General features: G+C 34.5%; 2 protein-coding genes across 4 annotated transcripts; both read right to left on the reverse strand.

Moving 5' to 3' along the window:
• Positions 1 to 962: 962 nt before the first annotated feature.
• On the reverse strand, positions 963 to 11,967 carry LOC100179464 (transcriptional regulator ATRX homolog). 3 transcript variants are annotated; one of them, XM_026840236.1, is made up of 28 exons: positions 11,023 to 11,967; positions 10,807 to 10,961; positions 10,407 to 10,522; positions 9,788 to 10,008; positions 9,573 to 9,727; positions 9,134 to 9,312; positions 8,663 to 8,800; positions 7,598 to 7,769; positions 5,810 to 5,939; positions 5,627 to 5,753; positions 5,411 to 5,574; positions 5,231 to 5,352; positions 5,088 to 5,162; positions 4,931 to 5,021; positions 4,604 to 4,870; positions 4,377 to 4,535; positions 4,153 to 4,313; positions 3,982 to 4,053; positions 3,428 to 3,574; positions 3,156 to 3,367; positions 2,833 to 2,937; positions 2,670 to 2,772; positions 2,460 to 2,614; positions 2,177 to 2,301; positions 1,906 to 2,122; positions 1,604 to 1,735; positions 1,433 to 1,518; positions 963 to 1,206 (listed from the first exon to the last, which is right to left on the reverse strand). In XM_026840236.1, the coding sequence occupies exons 1-28, from the start codon at positions 11,454 to 11,456 to the stop codon at positions 1,107 to 1,109; spliced, it is 4,320 nt and encodes a 1,439-aa protein (XP_026696037.1). In that variant the 5' UTR covers positions 11,457 to 11,967; the 3' UTR covers positions 963 to 1,106. The 3 variants fall into 3 exon arrangements, with proteins under 3 accessions (XP_026696037.1, XP_026696036.1, XP_026696038.1); XM_026840235.1 differs by having other exon boundaries at positions 5,627 to 5,756; XM_026840237.1 differs by lacking the exons at positions 9,788 to 10,008; positions 11,023 to 11,967 and having other exon boundaries at positions 5,627 to 5,756; positions 10,807 to 10,944.
• Positions 11,968 to 14,711: 2,744 nt separating this feature from the next.
• On the reverse strand, positions 14,712 to 19,711 carry LOC100181773 (ADP-ribosylation factor-like protein 5A; the record flags this gene model as incomplete). The annotated part of the gene is given in 5 exon segments (XM_002119913.5): positions 14,712 to 15,138; positions 16,260 to 16,411; positions 16,736 to 16,819; positions 17,477 to 17,624; positions 19,651 to 19,711. Coding segments are annotated over 5 exon segments (491 nt in total), but the record flags the coding sequence as incomplete, so codon positions are not given.
• Positions 19,712 to 22,151: the final 2,440 nt, after the last annotated feature.

Raw genomic sequence — 22,151 nt, forward strand, 5'->3', positions numbered from 1 at the left:
AAATTTCATTCATTCATTCATTCTCCAATTACCTCACGAAATAGATTAAGTCAAATTGATTACTTTAAATTCAATTAAGTCGGGAAGGTATTTGTATAATTAAAAAAATATACGCCCGGTCCCTTTTGTATGGAATACATTTGTTTTGTGTTTTCTATGGATGTATAATTTTACTGCCGTATCTTTATAAATAGTAATATTTAACACTTTTACTACAACGCATGATTATACGAGTTTTACAGACCGACTTTCATAACATGTTATAAAGTCCCAACCCGTACATTATAAAATCGACGCCACTGCTGTTATATTGCAAATAAACCTATTGGGGGTTGCTCGTTAACATTTATAAAAATTAGCATATCACAAATATTCGTCTTTATTTTATTTTCTTGTTTATTACAGTAATGCAATTCTTGTAGAATTTACATTTTTATGGTTTTTTTTTCCATCATGACCAAACCCTCGAGTCAATCCTCTCTAAAGCCGACTCCCCCCTCATTGTACGGGACGTGTCTTTTGTTTCTATTAGAAGACTTACTTGATAATAATTAAACAAAAATTTCTTGTTTGTCCGCTTAGTGTGGCTGCTTCGCTTATTTTCTTTCAAACAGATATAAATATATTTTAAACTCCAAGTGTGTTTTAACAACTGCAGTTTTGTCGCTATATCCTGTCTGTTTAAAATTCTTTTAAGTCCATGCTACTGTAATCGAAAAAGACAAATAAAGTTATTATTTTTATAACTTTGCAAGAATTTTTTGGGGGAATTTCGGCAAGTAGAATGTACGTATTTAACTTTGTTCCACAGAGCTCGTACACGACAAAAAATTGTCGTTAAGTGTCTTCTTTAAGGACACTTACGGCCACGTAAATAGTTCCACATCAACTGTACCAAAATTAGAAAATTTCACCGGCTTTCAAGGCATTTCCATGAAAAATCATTACGACGTTGCTCCTAATTGTAATGGATATTTATTCATTTTTACCTATACATTTAAAAGAAACAACAACAAGAGTGTTGTTCTGTAGCGTTGCTCAAGAAGGCTTTACAGTGCAAATAAGTTACAAACAATTACAGTTTATACAATTTTAATTAACGAGAGTCAATATACACTGCTTGCAAATGAGTCACGTCGATCGCCATCTACTGTTGGATCCTTTGAAACTCGCAACTTCAATCGAATGCGTTTTGCGGGTGTAAACCTGAAATATTTCATTTGGTTGATGACTTTTTATTTGTTATAGTAGAAATTTAGATAACATTTCATGCCCAACATACGCGATGGACGAACAAATACCGTAAAACGGCCTTCCCAAGTTCACCTGCGCCCATAATGACGTGCGGTGTCTTATATATAATATCTTTAAACGTATAAATAAAGTGTCTTATAACAAAGAGGATACGTTTTGTATTTGTAAAAAGTCTTACCCGGGTTGTATTTCAAATTCATAAGGTATAGGGAAAGAATTCATAGTAGTTGCTGCTGCTTTTGTCATTGGACGACCAAGAGGTACCTGGTTACATTCATTTTACTTATTTGTCACATCAAATTACGCTGATAGATGTTGCACATGTTTTAAATGTAGAAGATTATCATACCATGTCTCTTTGGGGCTCCAATACTTTATCATTGCTGATTTTGTCTCTTGACATGTCCAGGGGGTTGTCAATGATACTTTCATGGGTGATCAAAAATAAAGGAATGAACGCCATGTAGTCAATGAACGAGACCTTTAACAAACAAGAAATTAAGCACTCAAACATAAATTTTATGTGACTTTAAACACCTCTTTTGACAAATTCATTTATCCTATACCATACGTTGCGATATGTTAGCTGTTCAAGTCGCCTTTCAGCAGAGCAACCCAATTTATAAGCCCACAAAAATAAAACCTATTTACTTCTCTATAGGGATTTGGCTCTATTTTGTTTATGACGTAATCTTCCTGTGCACGACTTAAACCCCCAGCAATAAGTTCGATTCGAAGTGAAGTCACTTTTATGTAGTTCGAACTTCGATCTGAGCTTGTGTTCCAGTAGAACATGGCTCTGTATAAACCGATCTTTCGTTCCATATCCGCCAAATCGTTTATTTCCATCCACTGTCGAGTTTGGTCACTGGTTGTAAATTTAGTGAATATCTGAATATACCTAAAAAATCATGCAAATTACTCGACAATGCTGAGAAATCGTTCACAAAGCGCACAAACAACGGCGAACATCTTGAATGTTACTGTAGTTGTTTCATCAATTCCAAGCACTTTCAAAATGTAGTTAATTTGCTTGTCACTCATTCCCTAAAAAATACTAATAGTAAGGTTTTGTTTATTCTTCGCGCTTTCTATAAAAATACAACACCAATACTACTCTCGGTATATGAATTTATATCAATACTTAATGTTCATAAGTAAATTACCCGAAGACAGAAATATAATTTCAATTTTCATGAACCAACCTGTAGACTTGGGATACCTTCTAATGCAACTCTTGTTTCTTCCATGTTTAAAAGATAATTTTCATCTCTATCTTCAACTAAAAACGCCTTTCCGTAAATTTCAAGGCTAGCTGGCTCCACCAAGCGATAATGTGATAAGTAGTCAATAGCGCCTTCTGTAGAAATCAATACAAGTAATATTCTGGTTGTGCAACTACATGTAAGTTTTGCCTTTCTCGTCGAGATCAGATGTGCCGTGTTCTTGTGCCAAAACTGAAAACCTAGGATCGGAATCATTCAATGAACATTTTTCCAAAAGTTGTTTAAGGCGGTTCTACGAAAAAAACGAGTTGAAATAGTTACTATTTATTTTATAAAATATCACAGTCCTGACCTGCATGTGTGTCCCACCCTTTAAAAATAGAACTTGAACTCTTCGTTGACCAGTTAATGGTGTGGATGGTCGTTTTCCTAAAGCTGTTGTTTTTTCCTTTAAGCGCTATCAAAGAATGCGAAGTTTGAATTTATTTATTTTTTTTGATCTAAAACAAAAATGGATCCCGACAAAAAAGCATCCAATTTTAAGCAGACGAATAAAATGGTTTGGGGTAATAGAAATTGAAATCTTCGAGACGTTGGTCTACTCTATAGGATTCCAAAGTTAAGAATTGTTGACTTTTTAAATTAAGTCAACGTGAAATGATCATATAACCTTACTTTCTTAACTACTTTAACAATTCTTCCTTCTTCGTCCATAAATTCTTCAACGTACTCCTCTTCATAACTCTTCTCTAACATTTGTTTCTCTTTCTTCTTCTTTTTCTTTTTCTCTTGATGTTTACTAATATCAAACACCTCCTTACTTATCTTCCCGTCTTTGATGCGCCTCCCATCCTTCGTCAGTCGAATTACTTCGCCGTCTTTGTCATCTATATAAAGATGCATTTAATTTTTATAATTTTTAACATTGTAATTTACAAATAACAAACATATTTGTCTTGAAATAAGTTTGTCGGCATCCGCACTCCCAATTGAATCATATTCTGATTCGGCATCCAGTTCATCATCTTCGTAAACCTTTTTAACTTTTGATCCTTTCTTTTTTGTTACTTTCATTCGTCTTCTTTGTACTGTACCTGTTACGGATGAATAGTTTATCATTGTTGTTTAACTTTAGTGGTTTGTAAAAAATAACTAACAAGTTAATTTATTTTGGAAAACACTGAAACTTGTTTGGCATCGTGCCACAGTGTTTAGCGCGCCTGACCTAGAAGTTACAGATACTACTGTGGACGTACGTGTGGTCACTAATGGATTGTCTAAATTGTTAGCCATACATAAAAACAAAAAGTAAAAAATCCCAAAAAGAGGTATCGCCATCCATACATTCATGGTAACTTGTAAACTGGCACTATTAGGTGTATGTAACAGAACACACGTGTTAAGACGTCTATCGTTGCTACGCAGAGTTACAACATTCATTCAATAATAGGCGTTAATACATGTTTTCTTTAAAAAGACGCGCCTGTCTAATTGAACCTACCATCTTCCTGAAAAACGTCTTCGTAAATAGATTCAACGTCATCGCTGTCATCTGAAGAATGTCCCTTTGCTCCTGATGATTTAGAAAAATATAAATTCAAGTATAAATTAAACTTAATGTATTTATATATAAGATTCGTTGTCATTTAAAAGTCAATTAAACTGATTCAACCTTTTTCTTTCTTCTTCTTTTTATTTTGTTTGGAAAGACTCGCCACATCATCCGATTTATCATCTGAAGAGGTGACATCAGAATCTGACCCTTGTTTTTTCTTCTGAGACCGTTGCTTCTTTTTTTCTCGTTTATGAGACTTCTTGTTCCAAGGATCGTCCCTACAAGTAAGACAAACCTTCCGTTTCGGTGATTCTGTAAAATATTTATCTCGATATTCTTACGGATCATCATATCCGATATCTCTTCCATCTGACTTTTGGTTCTTATCCAAAATTTTTCGACGGCTTCCTTTGTCATATTTAACCGCAGTTCGACCATCGACCCAACTATCATCGTCAGAACTTGATGATACGTAGTCTTTGCCTTCTCTCTCTCTTCTTCTATAAATATTTTCAACTTATCAAAACGCAGTGCTTCACGTACGTTAGCAAAAATAGACACAATTTACCTCTGCTTCCGTTTTTCTTTTTTATCAATATAGCGCTCGTATTCCTTTCTTTGTTGTTGTCGCTTTTCTGCCCTTACGATCTTTTCTTGTCGACGCCTCTCATACGCTTTCCTTTCTTTTTTTGACATTTTAGCTAACCGCTCAGCATTTTCTTCTGAACTAAGCGAGCTAGAATCGGTACTCGGGGGACGCGGCGGTCGTTTCTTCTTGCCATGTCGCCTTCTTTCATAGGAGTAGTAACTATCGGAGTCGGAGTCGCTCAGTTTTCTGTTTGTTAATAGTAGTTTAGTTTCAAACCTAAAATGTTACATATATTATGTGACAAACCGAGATCTTCTGTGTCTGTCTCTTCTACGCGATGGTTTTTCGTCTCCTGCAGAACTTTCTTCGGTGCTCGTGGAATATCTTCGACGGCGGTCTATTGCATGTATGTTATGTATAGTACCAGAAAGTTTTGTCATTTTAGAAAAAATACTAAACATACGTCTTCTATGAGTATCTCTCCGCTTTCCTTTTCGGTCGTCCTCGCTGTACGAATCAGAATCGTCATCATATTTGTCTATTTTAAATTTAACTTTAGCTTGCCTTAACACATAGTTTAAAAAAATTCAGATTAAAACTTTTTACCTTTTCTGCGACGCCTTCGATCGTGTTTCCTTCTTGAAGTTGAATATTCGCTCGACGAAATAGAATCATAAGATGAACTGCTGTCACTGTGATGTCTGCGTCTTCTTCGTCTGTGCCGATGCCTGATAAATAATGAGGTGTTAAAAAGTGATGTTAGAATTTTGTTATTTTCCTTTAAACCTATCGCTGGATGAATCTGAATAGTGATGGTCGTGCCTTCTTCCTTTTTTGCGGTTTTTGTGACGTTTTCGACTTCGGGAATCGTCATCCAAATCACTGTCTGTGCTGCTTCTTGATGATCTGCGGTGACGTCGTCCGTGTCGTTTGCGATTGCTCCTACCTCGCTGTAGAGTTAAACAGACTATAATTACCATTTGCATCATACAATGATCTTACTTTGTGTGATCCAGAAGTGCTTGAGCTATATCCAGATCCTCTGCTACTGTGTCTTCGACGTCTTCTGCGTCGGCGATCTCGGTGTGAACTTTCGTCAGAACGACTTTCGTAATCCGAGCCCGAACTACTTCTATGTTTTACTCCGTTCAGTTTCATAAAACATTAAGCAACTAGATTTTATACCTTCGCCTGCGGTGGCGACGCCTGCGGTGATGTCTTCTGTTGCTTTGTGAGGCTGAGTCTGCTCCACTGTCAACAGATGCATATTCATCACTGTCATTACTGTAGTGTCGATGACGACGGCGCCTTCTACCTACACCGAGAAGAAAACTAATAAGTTCGATTAAATTAATAAATCAAGTTTTGTTGGTACGCTTCTACAATTAAAATGCTAAATGTGCAAATAATTTCGTCAGTCAAACCGAGATAATATATATGTAAAGGGCATTTGATAATCCGAAATTCTGATTGAAAAGGGCAGTTCAGCCATCATTAATCTAATCTAATGAAACAAAGATTCAAAGCATGCAACAGTGAATTCAGTGTTGCAAAGTCTCCATCTCTCACCCTCGTAGCTCCGATCCTCACTGCTACCCTCATCATCTCCACTTGAATATTTTCGGTGTCGACGATGTTTTCCCTGCTTTCTTCGATGTCTTCTTTTTTTTCTATGATCGTTACTTGCATCTGAATATCTGGAATCCCGAGAATCGTAAGATTCGTCGGAAAAATCATTTTGTGAATCTTTCCTTCCTCGCTGTCGACGATGACGGGATCCACGTCGTTTTCCTTTTTTCGTCTTCCTATGGTCGCTATCTGCAGAATCCTCTTGACTAGAGCCACTGGAGCCACGACGTTGTCGCCCCTTTCTGCGCTTTTTATCCTTTTTATGAAGACCACGTGGTGAACTGGATCGAGAACTGCCACTGCCATAATCGGATTGGTCGTCTCCTTGGTTGCGTTTCTTTTTTGCTTTACGTTTACGTTCCGCCCGGGAATCACCCGAAAAGTAACTTTCGTCACTATCGAAAGCATCTTCATCACGTCTATGGCGACCTTTTCGTTTTTTCTTACGTTTTCCCTTTCCCATCATGACGTCCGAATCGTCACTTTTATCACTGTATGTAGATGTCCTGTTTCTTGATTTTCCACCTTTATTTCTAAGATCCCGTTTTTTTCTCCCACCATCAGTACTGTGCTCATCATCAGAGCTGTGTTTACGATGTCTATGTTTTCGACGACGATCTTTTTTTTCATTTCCTTCTTCACTGTAGTCTTCAGAGTCCGAGTGTCTTTCCCGGCGACCCTTTTTCTTACCTTTGCCTACTTTGCTACCATCAGATAAAGAATCTCGAGAATCGGAGCCAACACGATTGTAATGCTTCTTTTTTTTACGGTGCAAGTCTAAGTTATCACTATCCATGTCAGAGTTAGTTTCTGATCCTGCCTGACCTTTCTTCTTTTTCTTCTTTTTTCCACCAGTGCGAAAATTATTTTCACTTCCACTATCACTACCACCAGCACGACCTCTGTGTTTATTTTGACCGCGCCTGCGACGACCTTTACCACTACGATGACCATCAGATGCACTTTCATCATCCGAGTGCTTCCTTCCCCCTTTACGCCTTATTCTTGTTCGACTCCCTTCATCCAAACTTTCTTCCGAATGTTGACTTTTTCTCCTACCATGTTTTCCGTGACGTTTTTTTCTTTGCGAATCACTTTCATATTCATCATCTCTCTCATTACCTTCATTGCGTCTCCCCTTTTTATTACCACGTTGTTTTGTCCCAGCTAAACTTTCATAATCTGACTCTACTGATTCTCTTCTTCTACCGCCTCGTCTTTTCTTCTTCTCGTCACCTCGCATAGTCTCATCATCCTCTGATAAATTGCCATCTTCGTCTCTAGTTTTTTTACCCTCACGCCATACCTCGGCTTGACTGACGTCAGTCCGGTCATTAATACCACCTTTTCGCCTTCCAGAGATACTTTCTTCATCGCTGTCATCAAATCCACGTCTCCTTCGACGCCTCTCGCGCGCTTCTGTGTCACTAAATGCGAGACCACTATCCGCCCTTTCACTTTCATCATAGGAGTCGTCATCGTCAGTTCTCTTCTTGTTACGCCGCTGTTTTGCTCTCTGCAATCATTCAAATAAAAATTAATGAATGCTTAGGAAGTTTACATAAATAATGCCACTTAACCTATTTGCACTTGAAGTTTTATTCATGATTCTTTCGTCATACCGGAGACAAAAAAACTAAACTTGCCGTGGGAGCTGCTTTTACAGACTTATAGATAGGTTGGGGCACAGAACAAGAACAATATTTTTAAATCAACTTTTACGGGTCCCCTGATGGTAGACGAAACCAAATTTGACAATACTATTCGACAGTGTTTTAACCGTCCAACAAGACGCGCGGCAAAATTGATTAACTGCTTTTGAAATGGCGTACCAATGAAAAACTACCAAAAAAACATTAACTTGGCTACATATCATGCTGACTCAGTACTTATAGTTCATTTTAATCATTTTGTTTATTTTAAAACGTTCATTGTTTCTCACTGGTACCTGCTGTAACATTTATTAGAAAAGAGTTCTAACAAAATATTGTTTAGAAAATATCAACGAAATTCAACCATTATATAAAGTATGCTATATTTTATATAATAACATTCTATAGGTGATATCTAGAAATTAAAGACAGAGAGTGTTCACTTAATTTTTAAAGTGTACAATATTTGTTTAAGTGTTATTTATTTGTATTCGTAATATTAAATTTGTTAATAAATAAGAAATAACAAGGATTTAGACAACTTCTGCTTGTTTGCGAATCGTTAAATAACTCTCGTGTGATTTAATACATTTCATTGAAGTAGTTTTAATTAATAAAGTTATATATTTTGGAAGTACTAATTCATGGTATCCTCCTAAAAGCCGTATATTTAAATATGGAAAAACATTTGCTTAATTGTCCAAACTTTCATTACCCTAATATAAATAAGTACCGACATAAGTTAACAATATTTTACCTTAATCGTTTCAGTATCGGTTATACTAATTAATTCACCCTCATCGTTCAGCAACGGAATGCCATCATCATCTAGTGCAACATCATCCGCACCAACTGACTGTGCATCCCATGAATCCAACATATTTGCATCCTCTTTCTGTAAAATAAACCCCAGTTATGATCACTGATGTATGATATAGTAGGGTGGGGGAAGATGGGACACATTTTCATTCTGTTTTCTCGTCCCATTTAGTAGTAAACAAAGAACATCAAAGTGATATAAAACCGTATTCTCACGACTCCTATAGACCGTTGTTAATTGTTTAAAACACGATCCAAATGTTTCAATATTATGTGCTAAAGGTGTCCCGTCTTCCCCTTTTCTACTATATAAGTAATAAGAAATGAATCATTTAGTTTAGGGAAAAATAGATGCAAGTAAAATGCTTATAGTTTGATTTAAATACTAAAACTCGATCCGTATTCCTACGTTTAGTCCAAGCGAAGCAGCCAGCTTTTCCTTCATTCGTCTCTTTGCAGAATGTGTTGCATTTTTGCCGGCAGCGTTAAGGGAAACCATTTCATTGTATACGTCCTCGGATACATACTCATATTTCTCAATCCGGCGTCCACTTTTCGAGCGCACAAACGTTTTAATTCGTCGCTCCCCTGTGATCAAAATAACGTTGCAGCTAGATTTGTGAAAATTGTTTTCTGAACGGTATTCGAACGGTACTTGTTGCAAAATGATTTACGGAAATAGTTTTTTTCATGTGCTCGTTTTGATATTATAAGAAAGGGAATCTTAGGAGTAACATAAATGTAAAAAAAAGACACATGCAAGTTAGTTTGTTTTTTGGCAAACTTCCAAAAGAAATCATTTTTTACATATAGGTCTTAATAAAACTGCAACTAAACCAAAAAAATACTTTTTCCATCGCTGTTGACTCTCCAGGCAAGTTTCTCTGTAAATATAACTCGTTGTTCATGCCGAAGTAGATTAAGTTGTTTTTCCTCCTCTTCTTTGGCTTGTTCAATCAGTTGACGTACAAACCAATAGCTATGTCGGAATCCACCACCGATTCTGTGTAAGAATACAAGGAAAACGTTAAAAACCACACGTTTTTGTGATAAAATGTATAACCTTATATATTTCGTTGTTTCACACTTGGAATGCTCCATTCTAAGAGCACAGCGCCAACATTCATTCACTGTTTCTTCTTTATTGGCGGTTTTGATTTTATTGCTTGTAGTTTTTTGTATCTTTGTACTAAATTTATCCCGGACTGTACCCGGTCGGGATGCTGACATTGGCAGAGCTGACACAAAACCACGATACTCAATCCGTTTTTCATCACGGGAACTCTATACATTAATATGTTTAATAGAGAAAATTATATAGGTCGCATATATAATTTCGTAAGTATGTTATGCCCTTAGCAGAAAGAACGTTTCTTATATTGTTTCGCAGTTCTTTTAGAATACAACGAGATGTGAACGAAACCTAACAGAACTAAACAAACAAATCTTTATTGTTCTGGCGTCCTTTTATGTTTTCCTTTGTTCGCAAATAATACAGTTCATATGACTCCTCCAATTAAAGGTGAGATGTACTTCTTTGTTTTAAAACGAAGGGCGAATGTTTACAAAAGCGAATATTTCTATTCATCGCAGTCTTCAAGGGGGGACAAAGCGTATTGTATAAACACAGTAATTAATATAGCACCGTAAGTACATCACGGTAAGATATTGTTGTATATTACCCAGACGTGTGGATGAATTGCAGGTAATCGTTCGACATCGTTTAAAGTACTTTGTACGAAGTATGGAGCAAGTCCTTCGCATGCTGTTCCACTTCTACTTTGTTCTCGAACCGTATCTGCTCAAATTCAATATATGCTTTATTTCAAATCAATGCTATTTTTTTCAATCATTTGATACAGTAGAGTGGGGGTAAAACGGGACATCTTTAGCACATAATATTTCAATGTAACAATTAAAAACAGTCTATGGGAGTCGTGAGAATACGGTGTTATAATTCTTTGAAAGTTTTTTGTTTACTTCCAAATGGGACGAGAAAATAGAGTGAAGGTGTCCCATTTTCTCCCCTTCTACTATATAACTATCTTGTGCGAATTAATGTAAAAATATATTTTTGTTTACCCTTCGCTAAACCAGGAAAGCGGTGTTGGGAAATGCTGGTCTTTGCTGTATGCACATTGTTCCGGTTATACTCCTGAATAATTGCCGCTCGGTTTTCAAGTTTAGGCAGCAGAAGATCTCCATCTTCGCTCGTTAAGGCAGACATATTCATATAACTGCAGAACACACGCACAACTTACAATACATTACAAGTTTAAAATGAAAATAAATACGCACTTGCTTCGATAAAACGGTTGAACTTCTAAAGTATTTTTTTTCTCTGCGCGGTTATTAACTGGTGTGCTGCTTGGTGCTGTTGGTGGTTGTCTGTTATCTTGATCAAAACAAGGGGTTGGTTTTAGTATTGTTTGGTTACTTTGACCTTTTAAAAGATCTATTTCTTTTTTGACTGATGGTTGTATCAGCTCCACTGGTTGGAGCGGCCTAATCAGTAATCCAGATTCGGCTATGCACTGAACACCTGTGCTGCAAACGGCAGAACTTCCGTGCTGGACAAATTTACCGCTCGGAAACTTAGTTTCCAATCCCGGAAAACTCGACCCTGCGACGTTTAAACATCGTTCGTTCGAAAGTTTTGTTGTGGCAGATATTCGCCTTCCAGTTCGAGTATTATTTTCGGCGATATCGGATTTCGTCATCAATGATACCATTGTTGGTAAGATCACCAAAAACTAAAATCAATTCAAACTATTGTTCCAATTACCAATTCATGTCTAAGCACCCGTAACCGGTTATATCCTTCCACCCTGAACGAACCTCGGATATTGATTGCGTATTATTGTACACACAACACAATGAGAGCGAAGAAGTGTGGAATTCGAAACCTGAACAACGCTCATCTAGTTAACCCAGTTTCGAAGTTTCCGAAGCAATAGTTGTACGACTTTTATATATATATACATAGTAGAGTGGACGAAAATACCATTATTACATGTTTTAAACGACTAACAACGGTCAATGGGAGTCGTGAGGATATAGTTTTATAATTCTTTGAATATTCTTTGTTTACTACTAAATGAGACGAGAAAATAGTCAAACGGTGTTCCATCTTCCTCCACCCTACTCTATAGACAAGTTAAGTGTATCTAAATACAGCGTATTTATTGCCACAACATAATATTAGATAACAAACGTGTAGCTCAAAATTATTTACCGGTTAAAAATCTTCTAATTTAACAAAACTAAAACAAAGACGATGTGCAAATATATTCACTCAACGAACTAAAACGCGGTATATTGTGTGTGCTTTAAACAGACCACCGATTTTTAACAAATTTATTCATCCATTTATTTAAATCGAACCACAGATTTTTTTGGCTACGACAAAGAAGCTCCGGGACTTTCACAACAACAGTTTTCAGACTGGCATTTTGCATGTACGGTATACGGTGCCGGGAGAAACACTTTTTTGCTCTACAGTAGAGTGGGAGAAGACGGGACACTTAAGCACATATTGCCCAATATTTTAAAAATCAAAATGTAGTGGGATGGGGGAAGATGGGACACTTTGTCAGAGAAGACTTTCTTTTAATTTTCTTTTCACGGACTCCCATTTAATGATAATCAGGAAAATAATGTTAGAGAATTATTCGACAAATCGCTTTAATGCTAGCTACGGTTTTTAATTATTAAAAAATACGTTAAATATGAACAGTAATTTTGAATAGGTAAAATTGCGAAATAGTGAGGTGCTAATTTTAAGGGCTCGCTATATTACAGTAAAGGCCATGAAATTTTGTAAGTTGCGAGTGTGAACGATTAAACTAGTTTTATAGTTAACTTTGAATGTTTCGTACTGTTTGATTTTGTCTCATAAAACTAATTGACACCAATTTAATAAAATATAATAAAACACACGAGGAGTTATTTATCGATCCGCACAACAAGTGAAATTTTACAAATTCGAAAACACACAGGATAAGATGGGACAGTTTAAAATCGTTGTTAATTTTGATTATTAAGTGTATTTATAAATAGGAATATACGTAAATAACACGAAATAATACTGTACGCTTGAAAATTAAGTCGAAACATTCTTTTTCTTGCCCAACTGCTATAGTTTTTAACATGTTACCTATACATTATATTATTGCATAACAATTGGTATTGTTTGAACGACAATAGGTAATGTTCGAACATCAATGGATAAATATTGTATTCTACAAATGTATATCAACTTGTAATAACAGAAAATTGATAATAACTATTGATAAAGTTTTTTTTATTTTTGCTACAAATTGGGTATTACTACTCTGTTTTTGGCACAAGCCACTTCTCATAAATTATCTCCAAGTGCAAATGACCAAATTTAGAATATATTTTAAAATATTATCTTTTTATTATATCAGTATCTTATAGTTGAATAACTCCTGAGCTATAAATTACTAAATTAAAAGCAAATCTTTCAAAGTTTGGCAATAAAAACATACAAAACTACAATGTGGGGGAAGATGGGACTCTAAACTGAAATATATTTACATTAGCAGTATTCTAATACTTGTAGTTAACTTACCGAGTTTAACAGACTGTGCTAGGTTCTTTGCCATGTAAACTTCATATATATATAACGTTAAACCGATATTTTGTTGTTGTTTTTATTCCAAATTAAAGTCATTTTGACCCCTGCCTATTTTCTGCACGCTTATATATTAGTGGTTTTTACAAAACTAAAACTAGTTTTATGAGACAAAATCAAACTGTACGAAATATTCAAGGTTGTTTTATGAAGCTATGAAACTAGTTTAATCGTTCGCACACGCAAACTAAAAAAATTCTTCGGCTTTACTATGATTTAGCGAGCATTAAAAAATAGCACCTTACTATTTCGCATTTTTACCTGTTCAAAGTATACTGTTTCTATTTTACACATTTTTTTAATATTTAAAACAGTAATCAGCTTTGACGGGCGTTTTATAACGTCGTGATAATACTGTCGAATAATTCTGTAACCTTGTTTTCCTGATTATTATTAAATGGGGGTCCGTAAAAAGAAAATTAAAAAAGTCTCGTCTGACAAAGTGTCCCATCTTCCCCCACCCTACTATATATGTATATATATATAAACTTTTTGTTTTACACAGTCATTCTTGTCTTGCTATTTTAAACACAGCACCAATCAGACATGATTACTCGGCTTATGGTAAACTCCTATATGGTTACTTTAAATACAGGTTTAAAAACGAAATATTGCTTTTTGACGTCACAGTGCCCGCGAGCAAAGTTTTTTATAACTTTAAAACTTGATTTTTAAACGTTCATAATTTCTTCTTTTATTCAAATTGAAATTCTGACGATGCCCTTTAGACGAAATACATTTCTCAATTACTACTAGTGGTTGGACTTGATGTTTGTTGGTCCCGTTTTCGTAGCACCAGATCATTAAATTCACCTAACATGTAAAATTAACAATGATTTTAAACTGTACGGTCTTATCCTGTGTGTTTTCGAATTTGTAAAATTACACCTGGTGTGCGAATCGCTAAATAACTTCTCGTCTGTTTTTTTTTTTTTTTTAATTGTTGTTAATGAATAAAGGAATGATAGTACTAACTCGTGGCATTAACCAAAAACCGTCTTCTATCCTATGTTGATATTGGAAATATTTGGCAACATGTGCTTAAGTGTCCCATCTTGCCCCACACTACTGATACGCTTTGTCAGAAAAAAAACCACGAGACGCAAGAACAACCGCCCAGCGATAAATCCATTCTCACATTTACGGTTGAGGTGGAAGGTATGGAGGTCCTGGAGTAGGAAACCGATTTAAGTCTATCGTGCAACCAGTGTAATCAATTCCTGGACTCCATCTGCAACACTACTTGTGTCGTGAACTTGGTCTGAAACGAATCTCACATGGACTTCTGACTTCAACTTGCGACACATTGCCACCAGATGACAAAAAAGGGTTCTTTAAGGCAACTTCGTGCCCAACAACACAGAATTTATAACAGTTACATCGTATCTTTACGTGATTAAATATATTTTTAGGTGAAATATTGTTAACAATTCGTTACAACACCTAGGAGCATTATATTCTAAAATAGTTTTTTATTATTTAAGAGTAAAAGATAGTGAAATAAAATTACAACAATCATTTAACATACTTTTAAAGAAAGGCGTTTGGTCAAACAATGCAAGTAAACTATAAAATATATGGCAATGACTCAAAGACTTTGTACCCATTTTAAACGACTAAATCCTACAGTTCTCCCTATGCCATTCAGTAGGCTAACATTTATTAAAACTCCTTGGGCCAGCTGAAACCACAAGCCACTTTACAGTTGTTGTTATCTTCCAGTTTGCGTCAGCATCCATTCAAGACATTGAGACAACCTGATACACCATGATATAAATGATTTACTGATCTGTCTTGCATGATAGTTCAATATTTAAGTTATTATTTATATTCCGGATTATTTTGCATTTGTTTTAATGTGTTGAAAATTTAGGTAACAGCTTACTAAACCTTGGGTTAGAGCAGTGATTATAAAAGGGGTATAAAAACAAAACATCAACATTTTTGTAATAATGGAAATGCTAAAATGTAATCTAAAGGTACCATCAAAGTTTCAAACAGCGAAACAGCTTATGCTCGAGTAAAAAATTGCTGGGTGACAACTAACAATGCTTAGGATTTTCAAGAAAAAAATGTTCCTCAACTTTGATGGTTTCTAACTTCTCAAGTACTTTTTAAACTTTATTTCGGATTTGGTATAATCGATCAATCAATCAATGCTACCTCTTTGTAAATATATAAAAAAAAACAAAAAGAACATATATATTATATATATATTTACTTGAAACATTTTTATCGAGTCCCAAATATTTTTTTTTATATATATATATAAACATAATATATATATTATGTTTTTTTTTTTTTTGAATACATAATGTGCTGATTCAGCATTTTTCCTCTCATTGGTAAATTTTTAACACATTTTTATATTAAAATGTTAATTATATCTCACTGGTACCTACTGTTACAATTTTCTTTAAACAGTCATAGTGTTAAAAATTAGGTTTGAAAAAATGATGAGTCAGCATAATCTAGTGTGTTGTTGGGTAAAATTAAAAAATAAAAACATTAAAACTTATTTATTTTCAATGTTTTAAAAATATTCATCAAGAGGAAGCATTGACTCATTATATGAGATTCGAAATAAAATTGGATTTTTATTAGTAGTTTAGAAACTAGAACCTGTCACAATTCTGTGGCTTATTTTTCTTTATGGAAAATCTCATGTTTTGTTACACGGCCAAACGTTTCCTATTCCAGCTTTTTTTATGATCTTTCAGCAGCTGTTTCGTTTTTTTTAAACTTTGGTGGTTTTTATCCATTTCCATTTTGGTTGGTATGCCCCTCTAAGTGTCTTGTCCAAGAACATATGTATGCCACAAGCACTCTTAACCACTGGGCTAGAATAGCTTCGTACAAATCATAATTTGTGACATACCCTTCTCCAGTAAGAGCACAGCATGCTTGTATTTGCCATGTGTGATCCTTCAATGAGGTTAGTTTAAGTTGTTCTGAAATTTCAGCTGCGGACATCCTCCCTTTAATGTCTTGTTTGTTTGCAAGTACCAACAACCTTGATTTTTTGAGATCCTACATACATTAAGACACACAAAAAATCAAAAGTTTTGCATGGATAGAAATGCTCAAATAATAACAAAACAGCTTGTGAAGAAAGTAGGAATTTTTCTGTAGTTTCGAAGCTAGAAGTTGTCAAAGTTGATTAAAACTTTTTTCAACGTAATACCATACATTTTCGCAAAACCTTTTTTTTTACTCTAATGACACGATTTAATGAGATTTTGTCGGTTTTTTTAGAGTTTTTCAGAAAGCTTTTAATAAAAATGAAAATATTAAATTATTTTTTTTAAAACTTTTATAAACAAAGAAATATTGATTTTCATTAATCATTCTTACCTCATTTTGAAGCATTGTGTAAAGTTCATTCTTCGATATATGTAGTCTTTCTCTGTCTGTACTATCCACAACCAATATGACAAACTACAATAAAACATTTATGTCTGTTATTTATATTCACAATGCTTGTGGTGCAAAACACAAAACTACCAATACCTATGCAGGCAAACAAAACCTAAGATTTAAAAGTTTGTTTTTAACTGTTTGCTTGACTGTAAGATTAAATAGTTTTTCTAAATATCTTAAAGTTAATAAATTATGATCAGAAAAAAACAGATTCTCTATCAATACAAAATTATTTACTAGGAAAATATCAAGCGCTAACATTCATTGTCAAAGTTAAATTCATCTATAAAAATAAGACTGAACTTTAGTGAACCGCATGTAGGTCTACACAAAAAGCATTCATTTTTCTTTTCACCTACTTTCTAGATATAATATGTAGTGTCATATTTTTCCAGATCATGAAAAATTACCATCTATTTTTTGAACCACCAAACAAATTAATCTAGTAACACTAAGGGGTAATAATGGGTAAAAAGCATTAAGCAAGCACAACAACTTGCATGCTATGAATTCTATGGCCGATACAGATCTTGTATATAAGGTATATTACGAAACAAATTGTTTTTGTTTCCATAGGCTTAAACATGTATCGCATACTTTGTGTTGCCTTTATAATCTTTCTTTTTAACCTTATTCTATTCCTAAAAATTCTTAGTAAGCAGAGCAATAACATACATCGCAGTTTGCATAGTATGTGGTCCATGATGATCGTAATGAATCTTGTCCACCTATGTCCCACATTACAAAACGCGTTTTCTTACAAACAATTTCTTCAACATTGCTACCAATAGTAGGAGAGGTGTGGACAACTTCATTCATCAAACTAAACCAAAACAGTGTTTACAAGCAGAATCCATTAAAAGGGCCTACTAACTAAAATTCCAAAATTGTGTTTTGATAAAAATGATCAAAATCTAAAGGTACCAACGAAAATGAAACAGTTTCTAAAAAAAATGAACGTCAAAACTGCAAACCCAACCACTCAAGTAAACAAGTTGGCTGTCCAACATTGCATGTAACTTCCCATAAAAAAGTGTTTTTGAACTTTGACTGTTTCTACAATATATAAATATAAAATATATTATATATATATTATTATGGTTTAATTTGAGTAAGCATAATCTGGTATGTAGTTATATTTACTCCAAAAGTCAAGCATTAAAAACTCAATATATATATATATTATTTTTTTTATATGTTTAAAAAAGTCTTTCAGTTTGGGGGGAATTGGTGATATGGGGTAATATTGGTATAGTTGCATAAAAGTTAAATATTTTTTTGTTTGAAATCATTTTATGTTTTATATTTCACCGTTTTTTCAAGCAACTGATTTAACACAAAAATATTTATTACATTTTGCAATAAAGGTATTTTGCAATCAAAAACATTTGTTCAAATTTATACTTACTATATTAGTGCCAATAAAACTTTATTATAACATTTAAATGTAGTGTGTTATGACCCTAATTTTATTAAAAAGTGTTAAGCATTGTCTAAGGATTTTATTGCAACAAATTTGTTGTTTCTATGTTAAGTATGTTTTTTCTTACAGCTTATTGAAAAAAAGGGGTTAATTTAGTGTATCGCTTATTTTGTTGTGGGTACATTGGGTATGGCAGGTAGTCTAAAGGAAAAGCACGAAGAAGCCTTTGTGAATATTCTGTCGATTATTTTATATTATATTAAGGTGAATTACATGCAATAAGGTAGCAAACTGAGTATTTCAGACACTTTTAAAAGAAACCAAAAGCCCTTGACTTTTTAGTGGAAAACAGGCCATGGTTCTTTGTTTGCTGCTGAAGAATCTTCTGTAGCGTAAATTTATAATCTCCCAAAAAATATGTTAGAAAAACCAGACGGCACCATGGAAGGGAAACTTTGGTAGCGGTTGTGAAGTGCATGGGCAAAGGCAAGTCATGTTATGCTGTGGCAAAAAAAACTGGGACTTTTGTTCAACCTTCAAGAAGGCAGAGTTGTTCCACTTGTGTCTTTTCGAAGAGGAGGGTTAATCTTAAACGCACACTTGTGGTAATTGCGTTAAAACATTAAAAGTAAATTTTCAAAATAGTGGTGTTGATTTTTAAAAACAAATACTTATGCCTAGTTTACCACAGCCAGGTTAAACTCAGTTATAGGCACTTACACAGTAGTTAAGATTGCTTTTTTCAAGTTATACCTATTTTACAAAATGGGGAAAATCAGGGAAAAAACAACTTCTTTAATAAAAGAGCTTTTCATTCTTTTATTTGACTAGTTAAATTTCTAGTTTTGGGGCAACAATGAGCATGATAAGAGAATGTTATCTCCCCCCCCCTTACTTAAAAAACAAGAAACAGTAAAAGTTCAATGAATTTTTTGTTATGGGAAACCCCGTACATTGTTGAACGCCACATTATTTATAAATATATATACTATAAATTTTTTATATAGAATGTGTTTAAAGGCTGTTTCGTTTTTTTAAATTTTGTGGTCTTAGATCACATTTGAGCATCTCTATTCATAAACAAATTTTCGTTTTTGTGGTATGCCCCTTTAACCCAAAACTACATTTTTAACCAAAAAGTGCTTGATTATCCTGTCAAATTGTTAAAAATATTGGGCTAGGTAACTGATAAAATACTGAGCAGATCTCTTAAGATGTGAGCAATTAATACACTAAAAACTATAAACCGTGGTCGCCAAAGTAAAAAAAACATATAGTTCAATTCTTTACTGTACAATAAATTGTGCTTCAGCAGGCAATTGAGACAAAATTATAGAAAATTTGAGTTAAACATTTCATTTGCTACAATGGTGATAATTGAATTTGATGTTTCCATCCATATAAAACAAAATAAAAAATTACTTACAACTGATACAAAATTGTTGTCTTTCCAGCATTATCCAGACCAACAATAATTACCTTATGTTCTGAAAAGTTAATATTAATTATAACTTGATGCAATGTTATAAGTCAGAAACACAATATAATATATATACATAGACGTTAGGGATGTGCCGAACCAAGCCCGAACTCAAAAGCTCATGCTCGAGCGTCTCCTTTTTAAATACTTAGCACTGGACTGAAATCTGGGCCGAGCGCCAAGCCTTATGCTACTGCTATAATATTGCACTCGAGAGTGAAAAATATTAAAAATGAAAAAATTAAAGCTACTAAGAGGTAACAAGAATAGTCAGGGAAGCTTTCTTTTTAATTATTTTTCGTTGTTGTTGTTTCTGTCTCTGATTTTAAATAAAGAGCCATAAACTTTTAAGCTTTTTTTCAATGAAATAGAAACATATAAAGAAGCATTACTTTTACGTTGAAATTTATAAAAGTGTACACTTAAAAAAAAATTTGTGCATCCGCGACACAGAGTATTGATGTAAAAATATGCCCGCCCGTCTGCCGCAATGGTTTTTATAAAGTTTAGTTTATTTCTATGTAGCAAAGTAAAGAATGACATGCCAAATATGAGCGACACAACAGCAATTTAATAATACTTGTGGCGTATTGAAAGATCGTCAAACTTGCAAGTGCAGGCTTGCGCAAAATCCTACGATCTTTTCAACCACCAGCCCTAGAGACTCTGCAATTGCCGATGCAATATCGTGTAAACTAAAAGTCAGGGATCAACAGACACAAAAAAAGAAAAATACAACAAATCTTTGGTCGCATTTGAGGGTAAATCATCAAAAAGAATATCAAGAGTCGCAAAAACAAATATTAATAGAACATAAAGGTCATCCAACATTGGAAGAATCTTTCAATCAAGTTAGGAGGTGGAGTAACATAGATCCAAGATCAAAAGAATTAGACAGAATCATTTTGGAAATGATGGCTACAGACAACAGGCCCTTTGCCTTAGTCACTGCACCTGGCTTCCAGAGACTAATGGCAAAAGCTGAACCAAGGTATCAGCTCAAAAGCGAAAAATATTATAGAACCGATATGCTTGATCAAGTTTATTGTTTGGTTGAAAAAAAGATACGAGAATTGCTATGTGTGGAAAACACAGGACACTGTCTGTCAATTACAAGTGACTGCTGGTCTGGTTCGACAGAAAGTTTAATGAGCCTTACAGTGCACTTCATTGACCGGAATGGAACCGCCGCCAAGCCATTTTAAATGCTAAGGCAATGATGGGTTCACACACTGGTCAGTATGTTAGCGACAATGTTACAGCACTGGCAGATTAATGAAAATAGAGTGTTTTTAGTGCTAAGAGATAGTGGATCAAATATGATTAAGGAAATGAAATTGATAGACATGCCAAGTTTGAGTTGTTTTGCTCATACATTGCAATTGGTCATAGAGGATGGGATAAAAACACAACGAACAGTGATCAACATTTTGGCAAGGTTAAGGAAAATTGCTACACATTCCAATCATTCTGTATTGGCCAAACAAAAACTCCAGGACATAAAAGAGCAAATATCAGTACCAAATCCAAATATTACAATCTGTTGCAACAAGATGGAGCTCCTTTCTGGACATGTTGAAAAGAATGGAGGAGCAAAAAAGAGCATCGACTGTTTATGAAAGTGATAATGGAACAATCTCATGTCCCTCCAGTGATGAATGGAAATGAATTGAAAATTTAATTGCTACACTGTCTTGAGCCATTCAAAACAATTACTTTGGAAATGAGCAAAAGTAATGCTTGTCTATCCATAAATTTACCAAATATTTGTGCATTAAAACTGCTTTTAAATAGAACAAAACAAAGAGGTAGTGATGGTGTGTATGCTGGATCCAGGGTTTAAAACCAAAGTGATGTCACCACTCTCTTCACAACAAGGGAAAGAATGGATTCTTGAAGAAATAAATAATCAAAACTCGTCTTCACCACAGTCAAGGAAGATTTGCTTGCAAGCCCAAAGCAGGAGTGCTGCAGCTCACGAGTCACAACAGAGTTGCTTGGATGCTGTGTTTGAGAGCTTGCTTGGTTCAAGTTCTATTGAATCTGGTCCAACTCATGAACTTGAACAATATTTAGGTGAACCAGTGCAAAAGAAAAATACAGACCCACATTTATGGTGGAAGAATAATAGTTGTTGTTTTCCTTCTTTGGAAGCTACAGCAAGGAAATACTTGAGTGCACCCCCACTTCAATTCCAAGTGAACGGCTCTTCAGCGAAATTGGAAACATTTACTCTTCCCTAACTGGAATAAATGCAGAGAACAGGATTGTAAAAGTTGTAAATCCGGACGGTGATCGTTTAATTTTATTGAAAATCCGGACGTATTATGTTTTACGTGCGTCTGTCACCCAAGCTACCAAATCTTGTTATAAAGCGTATTACTAACCATCACCACATAGAAACGGTTGTTAAAGCTGCGATCCAATGTTTTATGTTCGTCGTGTGT

This window comes from Ciona intestinalis, unplaced genomic scaffold (assembly GCF_000224145.3).
Source record: "Ciona intestinalis unplaced genomic scaffold, KH HT001158.1, whole genome shotgun sequence".
In the NCBI taxonomy this organism is placed as follows: domain Eukaryota; kingdom Metazoa; phylum Chordata; class Ascidiacea; order Phlebobranchia; family Cionidae; genus Ciona; species Ciona intestinalis.

Coding starts and splice junctions, on each gene's coding strand:
- LOC100179464 (XM_026840235.1), bottom strand. CDS start 11,456: ATGGTATCATTGATGACGAAATCCGATATCGCCGAAAATAATACTCGA. Junction 3,575..3,981: donor AGACGTTTTTCAGGAAGATG/GTAGGTTCAATT, acceptor CATCCGTAACAG/GTACAGTACAAAGAAGACGA. Junction 2,302..2,459: donor AAGGTATCCCAAGTCTACAG/GTTGGTTCATGA, acceptor AGTATTTTTTAG/GGAATGAGTGACAAGCAAAT.